Raw genomic sequence first — 25,737 nt, 5'->3', positions numbered from 1 at the left:
ACAGAAACAATGAATGAGATAATAAACGTTATGCAAGGTTTCTGAAATAAATTGATTTTATTCTATCTTTATTTTTAATGGGAGAATATATACACACTCAACATATGAGATAAAACAGTCGTTACCTAAGACTGCTGCTCTTTTTCCTTACTAATATCAAGTGCTTGTTGAAGAACAGCTATATCGATCACGACACAATTATAAGCCTATGTACACGTAGACTCAGGGATCAGATTATTGCACTTCTATTGCTATATGGAGTGCTCATGAAGCTGGGTGGAGTGACAAGAAAATCACATGTTGCCTTGAGTAAATATGCCATAGAAGGGTTTTCATAAAGAGTCGTTCAAAGAGTCAAAACTATGATGTGACAGAAGCGCCAGTAGACTGAGAGCGAAGCTGCCGCATCGTCTCCCAATGTTTGGCAGGATCCACGCCCTCCCAGTGTTTCGCTGGAAGAGAGTCGAAAAACCTGAGGAAAAAAAGAAAAGTTTGTTAATGATGATAATGAAACAAAGATTGACATAAAAAGAAGATCACAATCATGTATTTTTTTTTTTTCTTCTTCTTGATTTGTCTTTGCGCGGGTTAGTAACTTTTGCCTTTCTTTTTTTTTTTTCTCTCGTTTTTCTAGTGTAAGTATTTTGTGTGTAGTTCCTGATGGTGACTTTTTTTTTTTTTATTACTGACGGCAGTGGCTCTTCGTACTGATACATATTCCTGTCCGCGTTACTCCGCCTTTCTAGTGAGTGAAATTAACGATTTTCGGGTCAATCAACATCGGAACCGAGTAATTAATAAAAGAAAAAAAAACATTTGATGCTATGGATAATGTAATGTATTTTATTGGGTAATGGAATATATTGATAAAGATAAAAGAATTGGACAATGATGTTTGGGGCGGATCAGGTGGCAAGCATTGGAGAGGTGACGTGTGCTAGTAAAATTAAAATGTTTCATAAAAGATTATGTGAAATATTCCAAGAGTGAGGTGATAGCATTAATACTATTAACTCAAGGAAGATTGTTTACATACACTTAAACTAAAAGGCAAATAATATATAAGAAAGCCTCAGTATGATTCCCGTGACGACAACTCAAAGAAGCCGTACTTGGCTCCGTGTACTTACAGACTGTTGTAGAGTAACCAGTAAATATTCCAGAAAGTACTCCTCAAAGTTGTGAGATGCTCTTATGTTTTAAAAGTGTAACACTAAGCTAAGAAAAAAGACTATGTGTGTTAGATAATTATCAGCAAAAGTAAAGCTCAGCTAAACATTCATTCAGCATCACTGCTTATACAACTGGCCAAGTAGGTACATGCTGTAGAGAAGTTGGGTGTTCAAACTCACCGTTCTTTCACTGTCTGGCGTAGTTCTTCTTCTTGTGGCGTAAGAGGAGTTAAAAAGTTATTCAGATTTTGACGCAAAATGTCACAGTTGTCGTTGCCCTGCAGATGCGTGGTGATGCCCTCCAGCCGCAGCGCGTGTTGTACCGCCAGGCGCGCCAAGTTCACGCCAGCCTCCTGCGTGGGGAGTGCGAGTAGTAAAGGGTCACAAACCTACATCAATGCCACTGGTAAGTACTTGGAATTTCCATAAATTTTCTTTTCTTTTAGTATTATATCTTATTCCCTTAATTGTTCATTTTCTTCACTTTTATTTAATTATCAATGACTGAAAGTCGTGCACTACTAAATCACTCGAGGAATTCGCTCACTTTGCAGAAGAGGGCGGCTGAGTGGCAGGCGTCCCTCATGTACTGTGGTGCGGGGTGCCACTCCGGCAAAACAGGGTTGTAGGTCAGCAGCCTCATGGCCACTGGGCTGGCGCAGATCACTCCAATGTTCCGGGACTGTGGGTTAACAGATAGATGAATGACGTGGAATGTGAGTAGGAATGTATTTTCCTTCAACAAGAAATAATTCACTTAAACCAAACCTGAAGATGCCGATGCCCTCGGACAGAAGTGGTGAACCTGTTCCATTATGGCGTGTGTGAAACATCACCACACGTTTCTACAGGTGTCGTGCCTCAATCATTTTCAGTTTTGGCCTGAGATGCCACCACAAGAAAACTTGCGAAAGTATAAAGGTAGTGGGAGAAAGAAAAAAAAAAAGATGGTCGTGATGTATATCAGTAGTAAGGCACCTTGAAATAGCCACAGAGTAAAAGATAATTACAGCAATATATCTCTGATATATACTTAAGAATTCAAGATGATCATAGACTTACGTAAATGCAACAGTGCAATCATATTAAAAGAACAAGTGAATACATGAAAATCTATTCAATGACGAAATTAACCTTAATTTATATCAGTATTTAATCTTTTACAGTTTCTAAATGTGATGTGAATGTATTTTATTTTCTTAAAAGTAATCATATTTATTCCTGGATCGACCTAAATGAGGGTGCTGGTAAGGCTTTACCTTGAAGAAAGGCATGAAGCCCTCGAGGATGTCGTCGATGAGTGTGTTGCGCGCGTAAGACAAAATGGCGCTGATCTTGACCGGTGACCGTTCAACCAGTTCCTTGAGGAGGCTCACTGAGTAGCTGGTGATGCCGATGAACCTGCAATGTTTGGGTGTTTTCAATAGACAAGAGTTGACTCTTGGACAAACTTGTGTCAGTCCACAAGCCCTGGACTGACCTTGCCTTCCCGCTGTCCACGACCTTCTGCAGGGCCGGCAGTGTCTCCTCCACGATAATGTCCAGGTTCTCGGCAAACTCAAAGTCGTGCACCTACAGAAAGAAACGTTTATTTAACGAAATTAACATCAATTCACGATATAAAGTACAAAATCAGTCACAATATCATTTTGAAAAAAATAAATCTACTTGAAACGATTAATCTCTCTTTTCTCCCACGCTCCACTGAATATACTGTGTAATAGTTGACCAGTGTATTCTGGACATGAAGTTGATGCAGTTTCCTAGCCCAGTCTAGCGCACGGATGTACGTACACACCTGGATGAGGTCCACGTAGTCGAGGCCCAGCAGCTGCAGGCTGTGGTCAACGCTCTGCGCCACTCGCTTGGCAGAAAAGTCAAACATTCGTTCAGGCACAGGCTCGTAGCGACCCACCTTGGTGCCGATGTAGAAAGAGCTTCGAGGGACGTCCTTCAGGGCCTGAGGAAGATAGCCGAATACTAGTGACCTTATCATTTCCACTACTACCTGCATAAAATCACTCGCAAGCATCAGCAGCAATACCTGTTGAGAAATAATTAGTCTTACATACGTACCTTACCCAGCACCATCTCGCTCCGCCCATTGCCATACCACGGAGAGGTGTCGATGTAGTTGATTCCAGACTTGAGAGCGAGATGGATGGTGTCAATATAGGCTTGCTCTGTAGCTTCTCCATATAGCCCACCGAAAGGGGTACCACCAAGAGAGAGGCGGGACAGTTGCAGCCCTTTCGGAACAACAGAACTTTAGTTTCCTGTCTTATACACACGTCACAGAGCCTTTTTTTTTTTTTTTTTTCATCAGTTGTTGAGTTTCACTTAACATGATTTTCGTGTTTATGTATGCTATGAGTGCATTACGTTACTATCAATAACGTAATGTTTGAAACTTACCGGTGTCGCCAAGTGGGTGGTAAGTCATCCTGGAGACAGCCTCGGAGTCGTGGAAGCCTTGCACGAAGGTTGGTGGCTGCATGGCGTCTGTGTGTGAAACAGAGATATGATGACCTGATGAGCACACACACACACACACACACACACACACACACACACACACACACACACACACACACACACACACACACACACATCTATGCCTACATCCTCGCGCCTTGAACGATCACATGATGTTAAAAGTTACTTGACCCTCTAGTGTACGAAATGATGTAATTTGGTAAGCACCATTTTCATCTGCATAGTGAAATGAACTACTAGCGTTATAAATATTACATCTCTACAATTGTAAACTTGCCTGACGTTTGTCCTTCCTTGATTAATTGTACTCCGTGGATCGCGAGGTCTTGCTTAGCAGTGGCAGGAACGGTGTCAGAAGACTGACTAACAAGGCGTGTTCTGTGTCTCTTCTCGGGTCCCTTTTATCGTGTTATCAAGGGAGTGCGCATTACAGAATCAACAAACAGTGGTCTGCACCATGGCGTGTCGTGGCCTTGAAGTTTTTGTTGCTACTTATGACGCCTACACTGTGCTAACATAGTTATTTTATGGCCGCGACGGGGTTACTATGTGACTATCATCAATAACAGGAACGTTGAATGAGATATTAAACGTTCCACATTGTTTCTGAATTGCATGATGCTCTCTCTCTCTCTCTCTCTCTCTCTCTCTCTCTCTCTCTCTCTCTCTCTCTCTCTATATATATATATATATATATATATATATATATATATATATATATATATATATATATATATATATATATATATATATATATATATATATATATATATATATATATATATATATATATATATATATATATATCTCTCAATTATTTTATTTTTCTTTATTGTACACACTCACCATCTAAGATATAAATAATAAAGAAATATAGTTATCGTTTACAGGTACTGCTCGTTTTCTTTACTAGTACATCTACACTTGAATATATGTGAAGGAGCAACAATAACAATCACAATAGTCGTAAGCCTGAGGTTTTAGATACGTGATCTATTGGCCTCTTGTTCCTTTGTGCACTGTTGGACCAGGACATCAAGGGTTCTTTCTGTCAACGCAGCATCAAATATGTAAAGGTCATTAATTTCAAAGCAGTGATAATCAACTTAGAGTGCAAAAAATGTTTTCAGAGGATACTTGGAAATGAATTAATTAAAAGTTCACGGAATGGTGCACGAACTTTGGAGAGGTTTGAAGCCAATGACTCAAAGCAACAAAGTTAGATCAAAAGATTACTCGTACAATGCTTAGCTTTGTGAGCGATACGCAGGAATGGTAATTTATTTCCAGTACGAAGGAAACGTCAATGTTGGAATGAAGCCAGCATGCCTTTAAGCTTTTGTACTACCAATATAGTACCTACTAACGCATCCTGGGTGAGGGACGTCTGTTACCGCTACACTTTGCCATGTTTTGTAGCCCGTAGTGCATGGGTCGAGGATAGTTTTGTACAAAAATCTTACCAGCTGAAGGTAGATAGTAACATCATGTGCACATTTCAAGTTGAAGGTTGTCTCGGCTCCATACACCAATGTGTTAGACCGTAGTGTGCGTTTGTATTGTTTTGATGCCGCTCCTTTCCGTGTTGTTTTCTGGGATATTGTTGAACCATGAGAGAATGCAGGTGCTTTGATTTAAAAGGACTCAGCCATTAGGTCATGAAACGCGCTTCTCGGTGTATTATTTTATAGCCAGAAAGTAACACAGATGACATACCGAATGAACAGTGAAAAAAAAAATAAATAAATAAAAATAAAAGGAAGCAAAAAGAAAACAGTTCACCAAACACCAATAAACTATTTCATGATTCGTGTGTGATTCAGTTAGGAAAGAGCAACAAAAATGTAGCAGGACTTGTGAACCATCCGAAGCTCACTAAAATTGCAAGATGATGACTATATAGGAGGCAATGAAGGAAGTAATGGTGAGGAGTGTGCCCCGCTTGACGGTGAAGCAGCCCCACGCACTGATTCCCGCATCTTGAGTGGCTGCCAGGTGCTCCAAAGCGGTGGGCAGCAAAACGTGGTCCTCTCCAGCCATGACCACTCGCAACTGCATTTTGCTCACCTGTACCGTACAGGAAGGAGTTCAATCAATCTCTCTCTCTCTCTCTCTCTCTCTCTCTCTCTCTCTCTCTCTCTCTCTCTCTCTCTCTCTCTCTCTCTCTGTGTGTGTGTGTGTGTGTGTGTGTGTGTGTGTGTGTGTGTGTGTATAATTCACCTCCTCGGTCGCCTGCTGGTCACCCAGCCAGTCTTCCCCATTACGGAGCGAGCTCAGAGCTCATAGACCGATCTTCGGGTAGGACTGAGACCACATCAATACACAACACACACCGGGAAAGTGAGGCCACAACCCCTCGAGTTACATCCCGTACCTATTTACTGCTAGGTGAACAGGGGCCACACATTAAGAGGCTTGCCCATTTGCCTCGCCGCTTACCTGGACTCTATCTAACCCGGCCCTCTCGATTGTGAGTCGAGCGTGCTAACCACTACACTACGCGGTGTGTGTGTGTGTGTGTGTGTGTGTACGGTGTGTGGTTAAACCGTGAAAGTTTAACGTGCCATTCAAACAACATATCATTTAACATCATGACTTGGTTCTCGTATGGATGACTCGCCGGAATCATAATGCAGCAACTGAAACGCTATAAATTTTCCTCATCATATGTCCACCAGTCTGCTTTCTCTTTATGTGTTTCAGTCATTACATGTGGAATTAGATGTCATGATCATAGTCTCATAACTCAAGACGCTCAGCAATGGACGCTACTGTTTGTATGCAGTCTTATTGAGGATATTGCTTTAAAATTCTGTTGGAATGTGGTGACGAAAATTTATGAAGTGAGAAGACAACCAAAGGAGAGAGAGAGAGAGAGAGAGAGAGAGAGAGAGAGAGAGAGAGAGAGAGAGAGTGGGGTACAAGTGATACAATAAATATATAATCAATACATAATTGTATAATAATGGCCTCACCACGCCTCGGGTGATGGAGGCCTGGTTATGGACACACGCCTGTCCCACAACGATGACAATGAGGCGGATGACGCCAGAGACAGCGACCACCAGGTACCCAACTGAGTTCGTGATGACTCCACTCTGTAATCAGTTAAAAACAATTAGTACCTTGGCTTAATTTGCATGTTCCTTTACCAGTATAATTGTTCACATTTTACGCCTAGATTTTGTCTTGATTTAGTTTACGTTTTAGCGACATCTTTTAAGATAAAGGAATAAAATGTAATGTTTGCTGCACTAGGGTGACAGATCACGTTTGTGCCAACCTTCAAGATTTGCGGGAAGAAAGCGACAGTGACAATGGTCAGCATGGATAGGCTGGCTAACACGATTGGGGAGAAGATGGCGTTAAAAGTGTCGAGAAGATCCCCCACACTCTCACGTACACACAATGTTTGCTGAAACTGTTCCTGAAAGTCTTCATCGATGAAATGATAAACGGAGTCCACTTGTGGCGGCCGGTGATCGGGTGTTAAACTCTCTGACTTTGGTCTTTGTAGAGAACTTGCCATCTTTCCTCTACTTGTCTGGTATCAAGGAGAAAATGTTCTTTTAATGTTACCGTGAATATGTGTAGGACGTTGTTATTCCGTATCCTCAGTACATTACGTAGCATAGATCAAGAGGGACTGTATCTAACCTTCGGAGTGAAGGAACGGAATAGGGTGTGTAGGCGCTGGTTGAGAACGGCGTAGTAGGTAGAGAAGTGGTGAGCGATAACGACAACAAGCGCCTCACTCACGAAGATGCTGGACCACGTGGGTATCACCATTAGGTGTTGCCCTACGTATCCAACCCACGCCCACTCCGCCGGCATTAGGTTGCCTTCAGAGGAGTTATCCATATTACTGCCACATAATACTCTCTCTCTCTCTCTCTCTCTCTCTCTCTCTCTCTCTCTCTCTCTCTCGTGTTCACACACACACACACACACACACACACACACACACACACACACACACACACACACACACACACACACTTGAGCACCATACATTACCCCAATAATACGATGCGTGTTGATTTTGCAGTAACTGATATATCAGGATTCCGAAGGAGACTACAGCGACGCTAACGTATGCAGTCAGTACCATGATCGGGTATCGTTGTTTGGGCTGACACAATATAATCTGGTTCAAGCGCTCCTCCAGGAACTTCCAGCGGCAGAGAAAATCAGCCACGTTCTCTGTAGGAAATTTTTCATCTTTTTACATCGCAACGAGTACAACAACAATAATGAAAAGCGCTTCATGGCCGTTTTTCCAAAAAAAATATTGAGTGAGGTAAAAAAAAAACGAACGAGTACTTACGGGCTCGGGTCAACAGCAGTAGACTGGTGAGGAAGGACAAGCTGAGGTAAGCGATCCAAGGCATGCTTACCAACATCTCCGACGCGTTTAGTCTGCCACAGGACCCCAAGGATGAAACGCAAAGGATATGTCCATCTGTCTTGTTACTATTGCATTATGAAGATCGTAACCTAACCTAACCTAAGTCTTAACCTTGTACGTTATGGTATAGTGTTAAGAATGTTCATTATTTTATCTACATTACCAAATTTATGACGTCTTATTTTGGAATTAGAATAGAGCCAGTACAGTGAAGGATTGCTCCATTCTTTTTTCTTTCTTCTGCTATTGCCAGTTTACACATTAATCTGAGTTGCATCCTGGTATTAATGTTATTTGGTTTATTTGTCTCATTTCTACTTCCATTTGTGTTTATAGCATACGGAAAACAGCGAAAATTTCGTACAACGTGACTTGTGTAATGTGAATATAATCATCCTGGGAGTTATCGAAGAAACAACGAATTATCTACTATGATATTCTTGTGTTGATGACCAAGACATACTCTAAGCACGTTGTTTTCTCTTCCCACCTGGGATCATTCATGCGCATAGCCGTGTTGTAGACGTGGAAGGTGAGGTTGAGAAGGAAACAGATCATGACTAGAATGGTGTAGTAGGGAAAGAAAGATGTCCAGCTCATCTCCTGCCACTGTCCAGATGTCGCCGCCTTGTCCTCCCTCCACGCCACCGTCGGATCGTTGTCTTCTCGGCTCTTCGACTTGACAGAGTTCCTTAGTGGCCAGCAACCGCACGCCCTGGCGATACTTATGATCGGCCCGAAGTCCCTGTTGAGTGTAAGCTGTTACGTATATTTAGCTTGAGCCAACGTTGAGCAGCGATTTGTAAGATAGATATAGATTCATTGGTCAGTATAGTGAAGAATGACTACAGTGTCTCTTGCCTCAAAACATCTTCAAGACAAGCTTCAAAGTGAACCTTATAGCTATCCAATAGACCGGCACTTCATCGCACCGCACATAACAGTGACATTAAAACCTTCCATACTGTTTACCCTTGACAAACATGTTTTGTTTACCGCTACTTCCCTTGCCTTAATCACTCCCCTCCCCCATCCTTTCATGATGTAATGACCAGACATGAAGTCATTACATCGCTTCCTCTTGTACTTTACATTCTCACCAACAGAATGCATGCTTCAAGTAGCAAAGACAAACCAAAGGCAAAGCTCCTCTTGTCCCGATAGTGTATCTGTTATCACTGTGTGAGGCGACAGTTGACGGTATGACACTCTCTCTCTCTCTCTCTCTCTCTCTCTCTCTCTCTCTCTCTCTCTCTCTCTCTCTCTCTCTCTCTCTCTCTCTCTCTCTCTCTACACACACACACACACACACACACACACACACACACACACACACACACACACACACACACACACACACATATATATATATATATATATATATATATATATATATATATATATATATATATATATATATATATATATATATATATATATATATGTTTGTGTGCGCGCTTTCATCAAGTAGAGTGACATTTAGTAATCATTCTTATGCAAAGAAAGGAACGTAATTTCTGGCAACAATAGAAACTAATTTAGCTTCACAGGAAGTCCATCAACACTACTTATAGTTTTGTTCACTCAGCAAACATGACGCAACACATTCTGCGTACTCTAATAGGTGCTCGATCGTTAAGATTATCACTTTTTTTTCTTAATTTTCTTTGCTCCAGTAGCAATACAGTATATATTTACATTCTTTGTTTTAATTTTTTTGCCACTTCATGCACCTCGTTCACTCATTACTGTCGTAAACATCGATTACTTCGAAGCTCTTCATCTCAGATCAATTAGCTTGTTATAGTATTAGTTATGGTGGTAGATGTTTTTACTATTGATGTTGTTGATGTTGTTGTATGTAGTATTATTACTGTACATGGTAATTTGTAGTAGTAGTAGTAGTAGTAGCAGTAGCAGTAGCATTAGTACAAGTAATAGTAGTAAAACCGTTAATCTCCCAAAGTGTTACTAGTATCTATCCGTTGATTTTTTTTCTTTATATCCTTCTTTTTACTTAGTTCTTTTTAAATTCACATATTTTCTTTCTCCCTTTCGTAGTTCTCTCTTTCTATAAGTACATCGGGGCAAAATCCAGCTGTTCCCGTACTGGTGTTGCTTGGCTGGCTGGCGTATGCATCTTCGTCCCCCACTAATTATAACCTCAATAAAAAGAAGCCATTTAGCTAATCACACCCTGCCTTGGATAAACATACGCAAACGCTAAGTGACGCACCGTTCGAGGTCGATCACTTGAGAAAGAGTAGATGATTAATATGAACATGGATAACGCGAAAAAAGGAACAGTAGAAGTAATAATAGCGACACAACCACCTGAATATTTTAGTTGGAGGTGAATGCCCCTTAGTGAGGTGTGAGTATAGGAAAATTGAGTTCTTATCATATTCCTTTGGTGGTACTGATCCTTGAACAGGTGAGAATCATTTATATGCTAACGTAATCTCATAGCTGACAGCATTTCATACACGAAGATCCTCTCATTTCCCAGCTCTTTAAGTCTCCCAATAGGCGTGACCCGTTCTTCGCTTTGGATGACACAAATGTATTAATGGCTGTAATGGATTAGAGAGCCGTTTATTCGCGGATTGCCATAGCATACAGCACCTTATATTTACTCTGCTAGCTATTTACTTTTATCCTATTGACGTAACCCCATCACCGTTAAGGTTCTCCCGTAACTCAAAGTGGCACTCACTCATGTAACACAGCGACACTCAAGAGGCGAGGTGGTGAATTATGTTCTTTGGAAGTGTCGTAAGCTAATTGTCTTGAGTGATAGCTCGTGAATATTCAGTTGTGCTAAATAGGAGCGCCTTCATCAGTATGCTTTGCACTTACTGCTGTCACTACGATGGAAAATTTTCTACGGGTTAGTTTCTGAGTGCATCTATGAAATTATTGCTGTGGTGGACAATTGAATGTCGCAGAATTAAATGTATGATAAGGAGAGGAGGTAATTACTACACGCTTGGTACCAGTTATTAGCGATTTATTTATCTTAACGAATTTTGAAGAATAGAAATACCAGTTTATTAATTATTGTTAGAAATGGTGGATAGAGTAATGTTTTAGGGTACTTAGTACTAATATTGATTCTCTCTCTCTCTCTCTCTCTCTCTCTCTCTCTCTCTCTCTCTCTCTCTCTTTGTAAGCTATTAAATATTTTTCAAGGGGTTAGAACTCGGAACAAGAACAAATGACCTTGAATCTTTCCTGGAATAAAGAACTTGAATGTCCAATTTACATTTTTTACTTATGAGATCTATCTTTAACACTTTTTAAAGATCTGTCTTTGAGTGAGTCTTGTTTAAGTAGAGTTCTGGGGACTCCATTGAAACTGTAGTAAAAGTCAGAGTCGCCAGAATTCCAGCAATACATCTTAGTGTATGGCAGCTACTCCTTTGTAGTTGGCAAGAGTCACCGCCGCTATGGAAGAGAAACATTGTCACCAGTCATCCTGCCTAATGAATATAGTGAACGGGTCAATACTCGTTAACTTTTTTTTTCTTCAAGGTTTGCATTGTGCGTTTATTTACATTTGAGCTTCTCTCATGTCTATCAGTCGCTACCAAGGTCGTCCTTCTGGTTCGCTTGCTGTTTTTGTTGGCAGTTCTACATTCACATCCGGTTTTCAACAGTGAGACAGGTATTCATTTCATAAGTGATTATTCTACGAAACGAGTCATTCCAACCATATCCTCTTTGTGTCCACGTTCATTATAGAGGTTTCCATTAATTTTCCGTCTACATATTGGCTTTCATACGATTAAATTACATTTTGAATTAAGCCAAAAAGATCACTGTATAATATAAATTAAATTAAATTAAATTAAGCCAAAAAGATCACTGTATAATATACAGTGATCTTTTGGCTTAATTCAAAATGTAATTTAATCGTATGAAAGCCAATATGTAGACGGAAAATTAATGGAAACCTCTATAATGAACGTGGACACAATGGTTGAATGACTCGTTCAAATAATCACTTATGAAATGAATACCTGTCTCACTGTTGAAAACCGGATGAATGTAGAACTGCCAACAAACAACTGAACTATTATGTTCTTTGGACACTACTAAGGAATCTAATTTGACAAATTAATCTTTTCACACTTTACGAGCTCGGCATTACGACACTTGCCAAGAACAATGACCAATGCGGTGTAGTGTTTCAAGCCTTGGCTTTTATGGTCTTGGCCACGCTTCTACGTAGTATGTTATCGCTGATATTGCTTCCGTGACGCTTAATTTCATGATGAAAGCTTTAATGGTTTAAGATACTCACATATTCTTTACTATTCTATTTCCAATTTTGTTCATACTTTTTTCTTATAATAATTCGATGTGTACGCCATGGGCTTACCTCTTCAGACACGAGACGTGAGCTGAGGGAGCCATCGCTTCGCTGTGTTGCTGGTCGAACTCGCTCTGCTCGAGTAACGCTTCAGTCCCTCTAAGTTTGCCAGCGCCGCCGCAGTTGTGCCTCCCGTGTTCAGAGAAGTAGCTAGACCCGTACCTATGTTTGTTGATCTGCTACCACCTCCCCACGCTGCCGCAACACTATCCCCAGTCTCCTCAACTCCTTCTTGTGCAAGGTAAGTCATCACAGGATATACGTTTATCAAGTCCTATACATTTGTCATCTCGCAACACTGGTGAATTATGTGGGTACCTTGCGTGAGTGGAATGCGGAGATGCGTGTCACTTGGTATTGTGGTCTTTGGTATTGAGGTCATCTGATCATTAAGTAATTTCTTATATCAATTTGACCTAAATTTCCTTGTGCACGAGTCCAGGTAGAGTAGAAATTACTCAGAACGAAAGGGACATAAGGAAGAGAAAATAGGAAAGTAACGAGTTTATTTCAGTGAGGCAAAGTGGTAGGCCTGTGCTGTAATTCACTGTGGTCAAGGTCCGTAATCTTCAAGGTGAAGCGGCTAAATCAATCATTCTTCCAAACATGGCATGATAACCAGGCTGCTTGACTGATGTGTTGTCGCTGCACAAGGTAACACATTAAACTGCTGCCATTCTGTAAACGCTGCCCATGCCAAGACGACACAATTTATAGAATAAACAGTGGCTTACCGTGTTTATGAAGTTTTTTAGTGTTCAAGTATTTACCTCCCCTTGTACTAATTCTATGCTGGAATAAGATATGGCGTGCATGAATTATAATCTCGCGCTAATAGCCTCCATGCCGTGTTGCACCTTTGTTTCTTTACAGGTAATATGTCTGCACCCATTGAGCCAACCCCGTAAAGATGTGTATCCCTGCCCCGTCATGTTTTCCGCCTTTCTCGCCGTCTCAGCTGTCCTGCAGCTCCCCGACTCGCCACACAGGTAAATGAGACTAATTACTTCACAGGCTCCTCAGGTAATAGGTGTCATGACGGTTACAAGACAGGAAGTTAGGAATATAATTTACAGCACTGGACATGCTGCTCAGCAAACTTTCAGTAAACATCATAAAATTTGTACCTACCAGATTATTAGCAAGAAACAATAAATGCATTCCTTGTATGTACACAACTTCTATCATATCAGTGTTTTGTTGTACATGACTTGTATTTTGTGTTGCATTAAATGCAATCAATTAATACATTATGATGAAAGTGTTTCAGTGCATACTGAAACTGTAGTTTGTATATCAGCTGGTAAAAGTGAACTGCTTAACTTATTGCACTTATTTAAAAAAAAAAAAATCACACAACTACAGCTTACAACTCTACAAAATAGTCCTAAATTATTGTCATTAGTTGCCAAGCTCAGAGAATTGAGTTCACTACTCACCTCACATAACTCAATGTCCATTATGTGCCCAGTCCACTATTGTTTGCATATTCCATACCTTATCCAAAGCTCTTAGTGGTAAGCCACAGCTATGAATGTTGGGGCCACACCAACTTCTCTTGCAATCTGAAATGGTGAAAGCTTTTTTATTCCTGAGTTGTTAAAATATTCTTGCAATGTCTACTGACTTCTAAATGATGAATGATTTTCTTGGGGTATGACTTCATAAGAAAAATGATAGATATGGAGTTGACCGTGTATGATAATTCTATGTAGACTGTACTTTTAAACACTATACCACACATATTTCAACTGTTTTGAGCATCTTATTTTATTACAGTCACAGCAGCTGCAAATATCAAGGCTGCTAAAATATTTTTGTACAATGATTTTAAATAAAAAAGTTTTTATATATTTCATTTAGTTTGACCACTGCCTTAATAAAAAAAAAAAAAAGACGTGCAAAAAAGTGAGAGATGGTACAATGAGGGTAAGGGATGATATGTATAGAAGAAAGACAATATATCAAGTGTAGCTACAGACAAGGAACAGAATAGAGGTGAAATTAAACTTCAAGCTGGATATATGATGGAGCTGGATTGATATATCAGAGGGACTGTGTCCGGAAAATGTCAGTAACATTAAAGAGAAAGGTTTACAAAACTGGTGAGACCAGCAATGACACCTGGAGCAGAGTTATTAATTATATTTTTGGTATAAAATAACTTCAGGTAGTTTTTTTATTGGGTTAGTCTATTTAACAACTATTTAATACCACATGCAAGTGATTTTGGCTTGAACATAGAAAGAAAGAGTAAATTGTTAGATGTTTTGAAATGAGATGTTGTGACAATACACTAAGTACGATGTGTGATAAGTTCTTGAAACCTTGGCAGTAGAGGGAATGGCATACCAATTATGCATAAGCCTGAAGGTTGGTGAACTGCTATCAAGTTTTTAAGACACAAAACCTTCCTTTTAAAACAGTGATTTTGTTGAAAGCACAATTCTCTAAAAACAATCATTCATTGACATGTTCCATTATCTTCTTTCTAGATGAACCTTACAAATCTTAGCTTGATTTATATGAACTACAGCACTTTTGTTGTGGTTCCTTCCCAACACTGTGTCATCTTTGAACTATCCTTGAAGTCCTTCTGGTTCAAATTAGTAATGTGATTATGCACTCTTAACCTGATAGCTTATTACAACTCAAATTGTATTTTTGTTATAATTACTGTATATACGTATTTTATTATTATATATTATTATTTTATTTTATTATTTTATTTATTTATTTTTTTTTACATTTACTTTCATATTTCCAACTTATTGCTTGTTGTAGTTCATCTACAGCAAACTCACTCCCATGATACAACATGGTAGTTCCAGAGGGCATCAGTATAGATAAGACATGTGCTTGGATTTTGGCTTTAGTTGTTATGGAAGGACTAAAGACATCATGGGAAAACTTTCTGAGAGCCTCAAATCACATCTGAATTTCTGAAGTAGAATGTTGAACAAATGTACATGAATTAGTCCGACTGTATGGTAATGAGATACAATTGACTAGCACTTCTTATCATATGACCAAGAAAAAAAAATCACGAATATTATTTAGGACGTGTATGACAGATCTTTATTTCTTGCAGAATACTTTAGGAGTACTATACTATCACCAAAGGAACTGCCTCATTTTGTCTGCCATTAAATTCTTACTTGATTTGATTAACTTTGCTGCTATGAGTTGCCCCAGTGATTCATTCACAAGTAACAAGATCTCAAGACTTCACTCAAAATTGATAACTTTGCCAGCCACACATCAACCTGGCTTTGGTATCAGGATTTTGGATGACAGCTGTGTGTAGTTGTGAAAAAGTAGAGAATATTATTATTATTATTATTATTATTATTATTGTCCTTAGTTGTCAGTGTTATTAGTTTTCATTATTTTAGCACTCTGTAGGGATTTTAGCTTGGTATATAGATAAATAATCAGTTATACCTTTATTTTTATACATTATTCTTATTTTATTATTTTTTCATGTACATCATCACCATCATCATCACCATCATTATTATAATATCATACCATCATCAATATCATCATTACCATCATCGTTGTATCCCTCTCTCCTTCTTCCTCAAAACACTCACCATCATCATCCTTCTTTATCCTCCTCTAGGGGCTTTTCATCTTCCCATGTGAAAAAAAAAAACGATTTTTTTTTTTTTCTCAGATTTGTTGTTTTGTTTTCCTTATCTTTCATTTATTCATTTTCATTCTTCTTGGACACCATCTTGGTCATGCAGGATATGGCAAGCTGCTTGAAAACTACATACCTTTTTCTTTCACCTTATTGCCACTCCTATTCTTATTCTCAGAATTTTTATTTTATTATTGTTGTTATTGTTGTTGTTAAGAAATGTTCAGAATGGTTGAGGGAATCAAAATTGTACAGCACGATAGAATGTGTATTTGTATCTATTATGTAGATTACATGATACAGTAGACATGCAAGTTTGTATGGATCATGAGTGCTAATTGGTTTTTATCATGTAGCTATGCTTGTGAGTCCTTAGTATTTGTTATTAAAGATGAGATAAAAAGAAAGGACATAGGATAATAAGGGAAACATACCTACCTCTTTCTAGTTATCATCTATATCCATAAATTTGTCTATAGTCTTCTTTTAAAGTTCCTTGATGACTCAACACTGTTTATTAATTACATTTCATTCTATTTGAGAAACAAATTTTTTCTTATTTCTTTTTCAAATACAACTTTACTAAAGATGACAATATATATTTTTTTTCTTGGTCATATGATAAGTGCCAGTCAATTGTACCTCATTACCATACAGTCGGACTAATTCATGTACATGCAATCACCCAGCCTTATTTTAATTGTGGCTTCAACAGTCCATCACTTAAGAGTATTAAAATTTGGTTCATAGCTGTATAGAAAAATACTGGTGGGTATCTTTCAGTCTAATACAAATTTATGCACATCACGACACCTTTCTGGGGAAAAAGGGGGCATACCTTTATCAAGCCATAATTCTGAAAAAGCTGTTTTGAACACTCATTCAAGTTAAATCTTTTGTAAAAAGATATGGATATATGCCATTCAGTGGCACACTGCAAGGTGTATTGTTGCTTACAAATATAAATAATGGTTTTTTTTATTCTAATATCTTGAATTTTCCTTTACATTTGATCAACATTCTACTTCAGAAATTCAGATGTGATTTGAGGCTCTCAGAAAGTTTTCCCATGATGTCTTTAGTCCTTCCATAACAACTAAAGCCAAAATCCAAGCACATGTCTTATCTATACTGATGCCCTCTGGAACTACCATGTTGTATCATGGGAGTGAGTTTGCTGTAGATGAACTACAACAAGCAATAAGTTGGAAATATTAAAGTAAATGTAAAAAAAAAAAAATAAATAAATAAATAAAAAATAAATGAATAAAAAATAAAATAAAATAGAATAAAATAATTATATAACAATAAAATACGTATATACAGTAATTATAACAACAAAAATACAATTTGAGTTGTAATAAGCTATCAGGTTAAGAGTGCATAATCACATTACTAATTTGAACCAGAAGGACTTCAAGGATAGTTCAAAGATGACACAGTGTTGGGAAGGAACCACAACAAAAGTGCTGTAGTTCATATAAATCAAGCTAAGATTTGTAAGGTTCATCTAGAAAGAAGATAATGGAACATGTCAATGAATGATTGTTTTTAGAGAATTGTGCTTTCAACAAAATCACTGTTTTAAAAGGAAGGTTTTGTGTCTTAAAAACTTGATAGCAGTTCACCAACCTTCAGGCTTATGCATAATTGGTATGCCATTCCCTCTACTGCCAAGGTTTCAAGAACTTATCACACATCGTACTTAGTGTATTGTCACAACATCTCATTTCAAAACATCTAACAATTTACTCTTTCTTTCTATGTTCAAGCCAAAATCACTTGCATGTGGTATTAAATAGTTGTTAAATAGACTAACCCAATCAAAAACAACTACCTGAAGTTATTTTATACCAAAAATATAATTAATAACTCTGCTCCAGGTGTCATTGCTGGTCTCACCAGTTTCGTAAACCTTTCTCTTTAATGTTACTGACATTTTCCGGACACAGTCCCTCTGATATATCAATCCAGCTCCATCATATATCCAGCTTGAAGCTTAATTTCACCTCTATTCTGTTCCTTGTCTGTAGCTACACTTGATATATTGTCTTTCTTCTATACATATCCCTTACCCTCATTGTACCATCTCTCACTTTTTTGCACGTCTTTTTTTTTTTTTTTTTTTTTTTTTCTATTAAAGCAGTGGTCAAACTAAATGAAATAATATATAAAAACTTTTTATTTAAAATCATTGTACAAAAATATTTTAGCAGCCTTGATATTTGCAGCTGCTGTGACTGTAATAAAATAAGATGCTCAAAACAGTTGAAATATGTGTGGTATAGTGTTTAAAAGTACAGTCTACATAGAATTATCATACACGGTCAACTCCATATCTATCATTTTTCTTATGAAGTCATACCCCAAGAAAATCATTCATCATTTAGAAGTCAGTAGACATTGCAAGAATATTTTAACAACTCAGGAATAAAAAAGCTTTCACCATTTCAGATTGCAAGAGAAGTTGGTGTGGCCCCAACATTCATAGCTGTGGCTTACCACTAAGAGCTTTGGATAAGGTATGGAATATGCAAACAATAGTGGACTGGACACATAATGGACATTGAGTTATGTGAGGTGAGTAGTGAACTCAATTCTCTGAGCTTGGCAACTAATGACAATAATTTAGGACTATTTTGTAGAGTTGTAAGCTGTAGTTGTGTGATTATTTTTTTTTTTTTTAAATAAGTGCAATAAGTTAAGCAGTTCACTTTCACCAGCTGATATACAAACTACAGTTTCAGTATGCACTGAAACACTTTCATCATAATGTATTAATTGATTGCTTTTAACGCAACACAAAATACAAGTCATGTACAACAAAACACTGATATGATAGAAGTTGTGTACATACAAGGAATGCATTTATTGTCTCTTGCTAATAATCTGGTAGGTACAAATTTTATGATGTTTACTGAAAGTTTGCTGAGCAGCATGTCCAGTGCTGCAAATTATATTTGCTGAAGGTGCAGTAAAGCAGTTCATTCTGCTCACTGGTAACCTTATTTATTTAACACTTGATTCTTACCTGCATGACACCTAACATGGATTCATCACAAAGAACAAACCAGCTTTTGTGTTTGCAACTACCCAGTAAAAACACAAAGTTTACTTTGTGGTACATTATGATACTATTTCTATACATCTTGTGTAAAGAAAGAAAACTATTTGCACATAAGTACATAATTGTATGCACTGTACATGCTATTTCACAATTGAAAATGTTAATATTACAATGCACTAAAGAAAATTGGGAGGTGAATGTGCAGCACTATACAACAGTAAATGAATAGTTAAAACTTTAATTCAAAATTAATCCATCAAACAAATGAAGACAAGTAGATTAGGTTTGGTCATGCATAGAGTAAGGATAAGTGATGAAACAAAGTACAGACAGTAATAAGTTAATAAATATAACAAGTCATAGAAAAGTTTTCCAAGGAGGATCCTCCTCAGAAATATGTAACCTGACAAACAAGTTGCAGACGGACATCTTCATAAAACCTATCCATTCAACAAGGAGCTGCCTTTTCAAAATTAACATTTCTCCCATTTAAACAGAGTTCATTTGTTTTGCATGAGAGTCTTTTAAGTTCATAAATTTACCTTGTAAGGTACAGTTTTACAAGTAACACTGTACAATCATTTTTATTTGTAAGTTATGTTAGTTGCTGAAAGTTTCATTCATATAAAAATCTACTGTATATTAAGAACATTCATATTTTTACAAAACTCTGTACATAAGCCTCCAAATGAACTTGAATTGACAGGATCAGAGTGAATAGTAATTGTGTATATATTGAGCAGCAGGTCTTATCATGGCCTTTGTGTCAGAAGTTGCTGTCACAAGATATACAAGGCATGTTGGTCATTCATTATAGTAGTGTCTTCAAAGGTAAAATTTGTGGAGGCACCTTAGTTCTAGATGAAAATATTATATACTCTTAAACTCACTCAAAACATTATACTTAATTACATAGCACATACATAGTATATAAAATATATACATACAACAGCCCAAGATTGTTAAAGTGAGAAATGCCTTGTGACATCAGATGAAAGAAATGAACAAGTTTTGTGGGGCTGAAGAGGGTAGGCAGGGCACTGTGATGAGGCCCAAGGATGGCACATTCTAGCCAAAATGATTGAGAACAGAAGCAAATGCACAGCAGGTATGACCCGTTGTGTCCCTACTGCCTTGTTACCGGTGTTCATGTTCACTCTCTGGGGGATAACCCATGTAATAGGAATGGTTTGGATAATATCCTCGTGCACTGTTTGCTCCTACTGTTCCATACGCTGAGGGAATAGGTGTGGCTGGTGGGGGCAGCATTTTCAGCGTTCCAGCACGGGAAGAGGGAGGTGGGGGTAGAGTTGCAGCATAGGGGCCTGGATAGCCAGCCCAGCTACCAGGTGGTTGGGGAGGTTTCAGGCAAGTACAATTTCCATGATTCCTCATTGCTAATGGACCCGCCATGGGACCTCCACGATACTGAGAGTCTGAGCGAAGACGAATAAGGCATATGATGATAATCAATATTGCCACAAATGCTACAACTCCACCCACTATACCAATGATAACTGTGTCCATATTGAGCCCAGCACTTGTACGTGAAGGAGATTTCAGATCTTCACTTTTATCCTTGCCAGTGTTTGTTCGATGTGTCATGTCATCAAATGTAATAATGTTGTCTGTAGTGGTTGGCCGACGTCGAGTTGTTGTAAACAAAGGAGGGTCTGTGGTTGTAGTAGTGGGTCGACCTTCACAGGTAAGGTCTGCCTCACTTGATGATGTCAAAATTGTGCCATTTAGGCTTGCCGGAGCATCACAGGTCACATTAAAGAGTCTGTCTCGGGGGCCCCGTCCTAACAGCCAGCGTCTCAGAGTACGAATGTTGCAATCACAAAATAGTGGATTGGAATCCAGTCCTATGAGACTCAGATGGCGCTGTTTGGAATCCAGAGTACTCAAGAACTGAGGGCTGAGAGAAGTAATACCAGACTCTGAAATGTCAAGCACAATTTTTGAAGACATTGGCACTGGGAAAAAGAAGTTTGACAACAAGTTGCTGATATTAGTATTAATAAGTCCAATAGTCAACTCTGGACTATTGATGCCAGCAAAGGCACCTCCAGATAAGGCTTCCACAGAGCGACCTCGCACAGTTAAACTTCGTAGTCGAGGGTAAAATGCTGGATGGAGTTGGTCATGGACTTCTCTGTCAGTTAACTCAATATCCACAACCTCCAAGCCTGGATGGCCTTCCAGGATGTCACGTACATCTAGCACAGCAATTTGGGGCAGTGTGTGCAGGTGAAGCTCTCTCAGTGACCGCAAAGGGCCAAGGGCAAGCCGCTCTATGTGCTCCACTCGAAGCAAATTAGAAGCTCGGAGAACTTCAAGATTGCCGAGATAGTTGAAATCACCACGGACAATATAAGCTAGTGGATTATGTGATATATCTAATTTCCTGAGGTCAGGTATCTTAGGCCAAGCCATAGCTAGTCCATAACTAAGATTGGGTATTTTATTTTTAGACACATCAAGTTCCTGCAGATTTTGTGTCAATTGAAAGGAAGATTCTTTGACCTCAATAATATTATTGTCTGATAGATTTAAAGATAACAAAAACCTTGCTTCAATTGCAGGAATCTCTGTCACATTTGTACCTGCAAGACTGAGATGCCGCACTGTCTTGGGTTCATTTAACAAAGTAAATATATCCTCTGGAGTGAGAGGGTTGTATGATAAGTCTAGTGTCTTTATATTGACTAAAATGGCAGCATTGCTTGGTACACCACTGATGTTGTTGTGGGCCATGTTCAGTGAGGATAGGAAAAAGTACTGTTGTCGTAAGGTCTCCACAGGTACTTTGTTAAACAGGTTATAAGCCAGATTTACTGAATGAAGCTTGTGAATCTTTGTTCGTTGGAATATCATTTTTGGAAGAGCCATGAGTTCATTGTGACTCAGATCAAGATGAAGCCGCGCAATACCCAAAAATGCATCTTCTGGAAGTTCTTGGATTTTGTTATGACTCAAATTGAGATCTTGAAGTTGGGTTGAATTTTGGAAGGCTGTTTCAGCTATTGATGCTATTAAGTTATTTTGAAGGTTCAGCTCTCGCAGACGTACCGAGTTAGAAAAATCGTTGTCTTCCAGCTTTTCAATCTGGTTATTGTGAGCATCAAGATGTTCCAAATCAACAAGATCATCCACAATTTCTGAAGGAAAGAAAGTCAGCCTATTGTTGGAAAGGCTGAGCCAGTTAAGTTTTTTATGTAAAGTAAAAGCACGAGGCTGCAGGAAAGTGATATCATTGTTACTCAAGTCTAAAATCCGTAAAGCTGTATTTGGTGCTGGTATAGTAAGTTTGAAATACTCCCTCTTGAAAGATGGCAGCATGTTTTTATTTAATCGAAGAACATGAATAAGTGGAATGTTTAGAAAAGCACCATCACTGATACTCCTTATCATGTTGTGACTCAGATCTAGTGTGTGCAAGAACAGCAAATCTCTGAAGGCTTCACTTGGGATCTCTTGTATCTTATTTTGTTGGAAATTTATTACATTGATAAAAGATTCATTGAACTGTCCAGGACGAATTTCTGTAATTTGATTTTTGCTGAGATCTAAAGTGGAAAGTTTTCTTATTGGGTGTAACAGAGTAACAGGTAGCAAGGAGAGATAGTTCTCACTCAAGTCAAGCATCTTGAGTTCTGGCAGCAGAACAAAAACATCAGAAGGAAGGATAGTTATGTTGTTTTTAGAGAGAACTAGTGACTCTAGCAGTGGGAAATCAAATTGTGGTAGTTCACTGAGACGATTTAGGCCAAGATTAAGTGACTTCAAGCTATTTCGAAGGCCGATTAAACTTTCTGGAATAATGTTCTGAAGTTGATTTCCATACAGGTTTAAACTCTTCAAAGATGTGAAATTGGAGAATGTTCCTGGTGGTAGCTCTCTGATGATATTGTGAGCAATGGACAGCTGGTGGAGCCCAATGAGTGTCTGGAGACTGTCTGCTGAGATCACTCCAACCCGATTGTAGTCCAGCGATAACTCTGTCAGGGTTCCCACCTGTAAGTGGAAAAGAAATTTTAGAATTGGAATATGTAATTATTCATAGGGTGGAAACCAATAGCTCTTTAACAAGAGCTTTGTAAATACTTTTGGGGGATTGCATTTTCTAGATTGCTTATATGTATAAATGTATATTACAGGGTGACAATGAAACAAATAAGCACATCACTGAGACCTTCTTCATCAAGCTCGGGTACCCAAAGGGTTTCCTGGTGGAACTGATGGACATGGCACAGAAGATTTTAGAGGACAAAGAGAAAGAGAAGAAATATTTAATCTTCCGGAGCACTAAGCTAACATAGAGCCACCACAAGTGACCCTCCCTCAAATCGGTTAGAGAGTAGTGATGCATGTGAAATTATCCTTCCATGTGAAAGTATCCTCTGGTCTCCACAGAGTGTTACCTTAAATCAAACTTGCAGACAGAGGGGTCTATAGAGCTAATATCCCAGCCAGAGTAAGCATGATCTTAAATTGTCATCATGAGTGTATATAACACATCAGTAGTCTTGTTATGTATTATTTATTGAATATTTGAAACTTCTAAATAGCTCTGACAGGGACAGTTCTATGTGATACAGACATACTATCATGCATTTTCACTAAATACAGCGTGTTTCACATTTCTTTTGGTAGAGTAGAGAAAGGAATGATTTATGCTGCTCCAGGCAAATTATCTGTCAGCTTTTCACGTTTGATGATAGACAATGCTCATGTCGCCAAAAATCTTACTTAAACGTAATGTTTCTTAATTATTCAATGACACATGGTGATTTTGGTGACACATTTCACTAGAAATATGAGGTGCTGCCAATCTGAACAAAGCGGACTAAAAATTCTTGAGTCACAATGTCCCTTGCACTTACATATTTTATAGAAATTGGGTTGCAAAAAAAAAAAAAAAAAAAAAAAAAAAAATAATAATAATAATAATAATAATAATAATTTGGAAGAACAAATATACCGTATTCACACAAAATTTTAAGATTTTTACCTCCTTGGTTCAGTAATACAAACATGGGAAAGAAATATAGTTGACATTCTTGGCTAATCTTGCTAGAATGAAAGTTTTCCTTCAAGTTAATATTACTACAGCAAGGAAGTAAGAATTGTATGAATATAGTATATTCATTCCAAAGAAATTTGTTTTGTATCCCAATTTTTTAAAAATAAGGACGTGCAAGAGTGCAAGGATCCTTGTGACTTGACGATTTTTAGTCTGCTTTGCTTGGATTGGTAATGCACACTATTTGTCATGGAATAATTAAGAAACATGACATTTAAATTTCCAGAGCAGACATGAGCATCATGCCACTCGAGGCAAAAGGCTGACCAATCTTGACCAATAGATTAGTAAATACTGCACATTTTTCACTGAAGATGTACTTGGAGCAACGTGAATTATCCCTTTCTCTACTCTTGGTACAAAAGAAATGTAAAACTCTGTATTTTATATTGCATGGAACTGTCCCAGTCAGAATCATAAATCCTTCTATCCACAAGTTTGAGGAAAGACAATAAAGGGGTATGAAGCCCAGAGGATACTTTCACACAGAAGGATAATTTTAAAGTGACCACAGAAAAAAGGTGAAGTGTTTCATTCACTCAAGGCGGAAGAGCAGCGTGGTCCACCGAACACCAATCAGTGGTTATGATGCTGGCTACTACAGCAAGAGGAGGGACCTGGACATCAGGAAAATGAAAGAGCACTTATGGTGACACAAAGCACCAGCCCATCCAGTATCCTAATGGACAATGGACAGAATGACGTATCTACCAAACAAGAAGGATTTTAAAACTCTGCATCTGTGGCATATGGAAGAAAAATACTGGAATCCCTTTATATGATGATCATTTGGACAACTCCATCAGTGACACAACAGGCACTACAACCAGTTAGCAAATGGCTTTGCAGTGCACAATGTCACAACAGACCCCTATGTAACAGGGGTTGTGACCAGAACTAACTCAGTTTTGAAGGAGCCATGAAACTGACTGGGAAATAGCCACACCACTTTAACTTGTCATTTCTTTTTGAGGTAGATGGCAGAGGCTCCATTGTCTTCCCAAGAAGGCAAGGAGTTATAATATTTTTGGACCTCAGTTGGACTGAGGATAACATTGGTCACTGCACCATTTCAAGGACACTGTTGAGACTACTGCACTCTCCATACTTTCCAAGCCTAGTAGGATTCATATTTTTATTCTTTATTTTCTGTGCTATCAGCCTTGATTCTTTAATATCTCACCAGGAGATGAGTGCACAGGTTTTCAGTGTTTCAAGGATGCTGGTGAGCCTCATAATACTATTATGAAACCTGTGCACTCATCTGGCAGGTTGTTAAAGAGGCTGATAGCACAGAAAATATAGAAAAAAAAAATGAAATTAAATCCTACTGGACTTGGCAAGCAGGGAGTGTAGTAATATCACCAACATCACTGATATGGTGCAGTGATCACAATGTTATCCTCAGCCTAAATGAAGTCCAAAAAGATATCATATCCCCTTGCCTTCTTGGGAAGACAGTTGAGCCTCTGCCACCTACCTCAGAA

The 25,737-nt window shown here is 38.4% G+C and overlaps 3 protein-coding genes and 1 long non-coding RNA gene across 7 annotated transcripts in view; 1 reads left to right on the top strand and 3 right to left on the bottom strand.

Moving 5' to 3' along the window:
- Positions 1 to 55: 55 nt before the first annotated feature.
- On the bottom strand, positions 56 to 4,147 carry LOC123504117 (L-galactose dehydrogenase-like). The gene is made up of 9 exons (XM_045254440.1): positions 3,946 to 4,147; positions 3,588 to 3,674; positions 3,249 to 3,421; positions 2,971 to 3,132; positions 2,653 to 2,744; positions 2,432 to 2,573; positions 1,720 to 1,854; positions 1,353 to 1,525; positions 56 to 472 (listed from the first exon to the last, which is right to left on the bottom strand). The coding sequence occupies exons 2-9, from the start codon at positions 3,667 to 3,669 to the stop codon at positions 361 to 363; spliced, it is 1,071 nt and encodes a 356-aa protein (XP_045110375.1). The 5' UTR covers positions 3,670 to 3,674; positions 3,946 to 4,147; the 3' UTR covers positions 56 to 360.
- Positions 1,455 to 24,126, top strand: LOC123504125. The gene is made up of 5 exons (XR_006674706.1): positions 1,455 to 1,578; positions 12,469 to 12,692; positions 13,325 to 13,440; positions 23,014 to 23,183; positions 23,325 to 24,126. It is a non-coding gene; the product is annotated as an uncharacterized LOC123504125 (long non-coding RNA).
- LOC123504119 lies at positions 5,359 to 8,084 on the bottom strand. Its single transcript, XM_045254444.1, has 6 exons — positions 7,996 to 8,084; positions 7,686 to 7,871; positions 7,326 to 7,510; positions 6,952 to 7,212; positions 6,644 to 6,766; positions 5,359 to 5,735 (listed from the first exon to the last, which is right to left on the bottom strand). The coding sequence occupies exons 1-6, from the start codon at positions 8,069 to 8,071 to the stop codon at positions 5,544 to 5,546; spliced, it is 1,023 nt and encodes a 340-aa protein (XP_045110379.1). The 5' UTR covers positions 8,072 to 8,084; the 3' UTR covers positions 5,359 to 5,543.
- LOC123504109 (chaoptin-like) overlaps positions 19,387 to 25,737 on the bottom strand; it is an 83,493-nt gene continuing 77,142 nt past the window's right edge. For all 4 annotated transcript variants that reach the window (XM_045254424.1, XM_045254426.1, XM_045254425.1 and 1 more), the window contains one exon: positions 19,387 to 23,181. In XM_045254424.1, coding sequence (XP_045110359.1) covers positions 20,302 to 23,181 — 2,880 coding nt within the window. In that variant the 3' untranslated portion in view covers positions 19,387 to 20,301. The remainder of the gene's footprint in view (positions 23,182 to 25,737) is intronic.

Source organism: Portunus trituberculatus, chromosome 15 (assembly GCF_017591435.1).
Source record: "Portunus trituberculatus isolate SZX2019 chromosome 15, ASM1759143v1, whole genome shotgun sequence".
NCBI classification, from domain to species: Eukaryota; Metazoa; Arthropoda; class Malacostraca; order Decapoda; family Portunidae; genus Portunus; species Portunus trituberculatus.
This window is presented reverse-complemented; position numbering and strand designations above follow the sequence as displayed.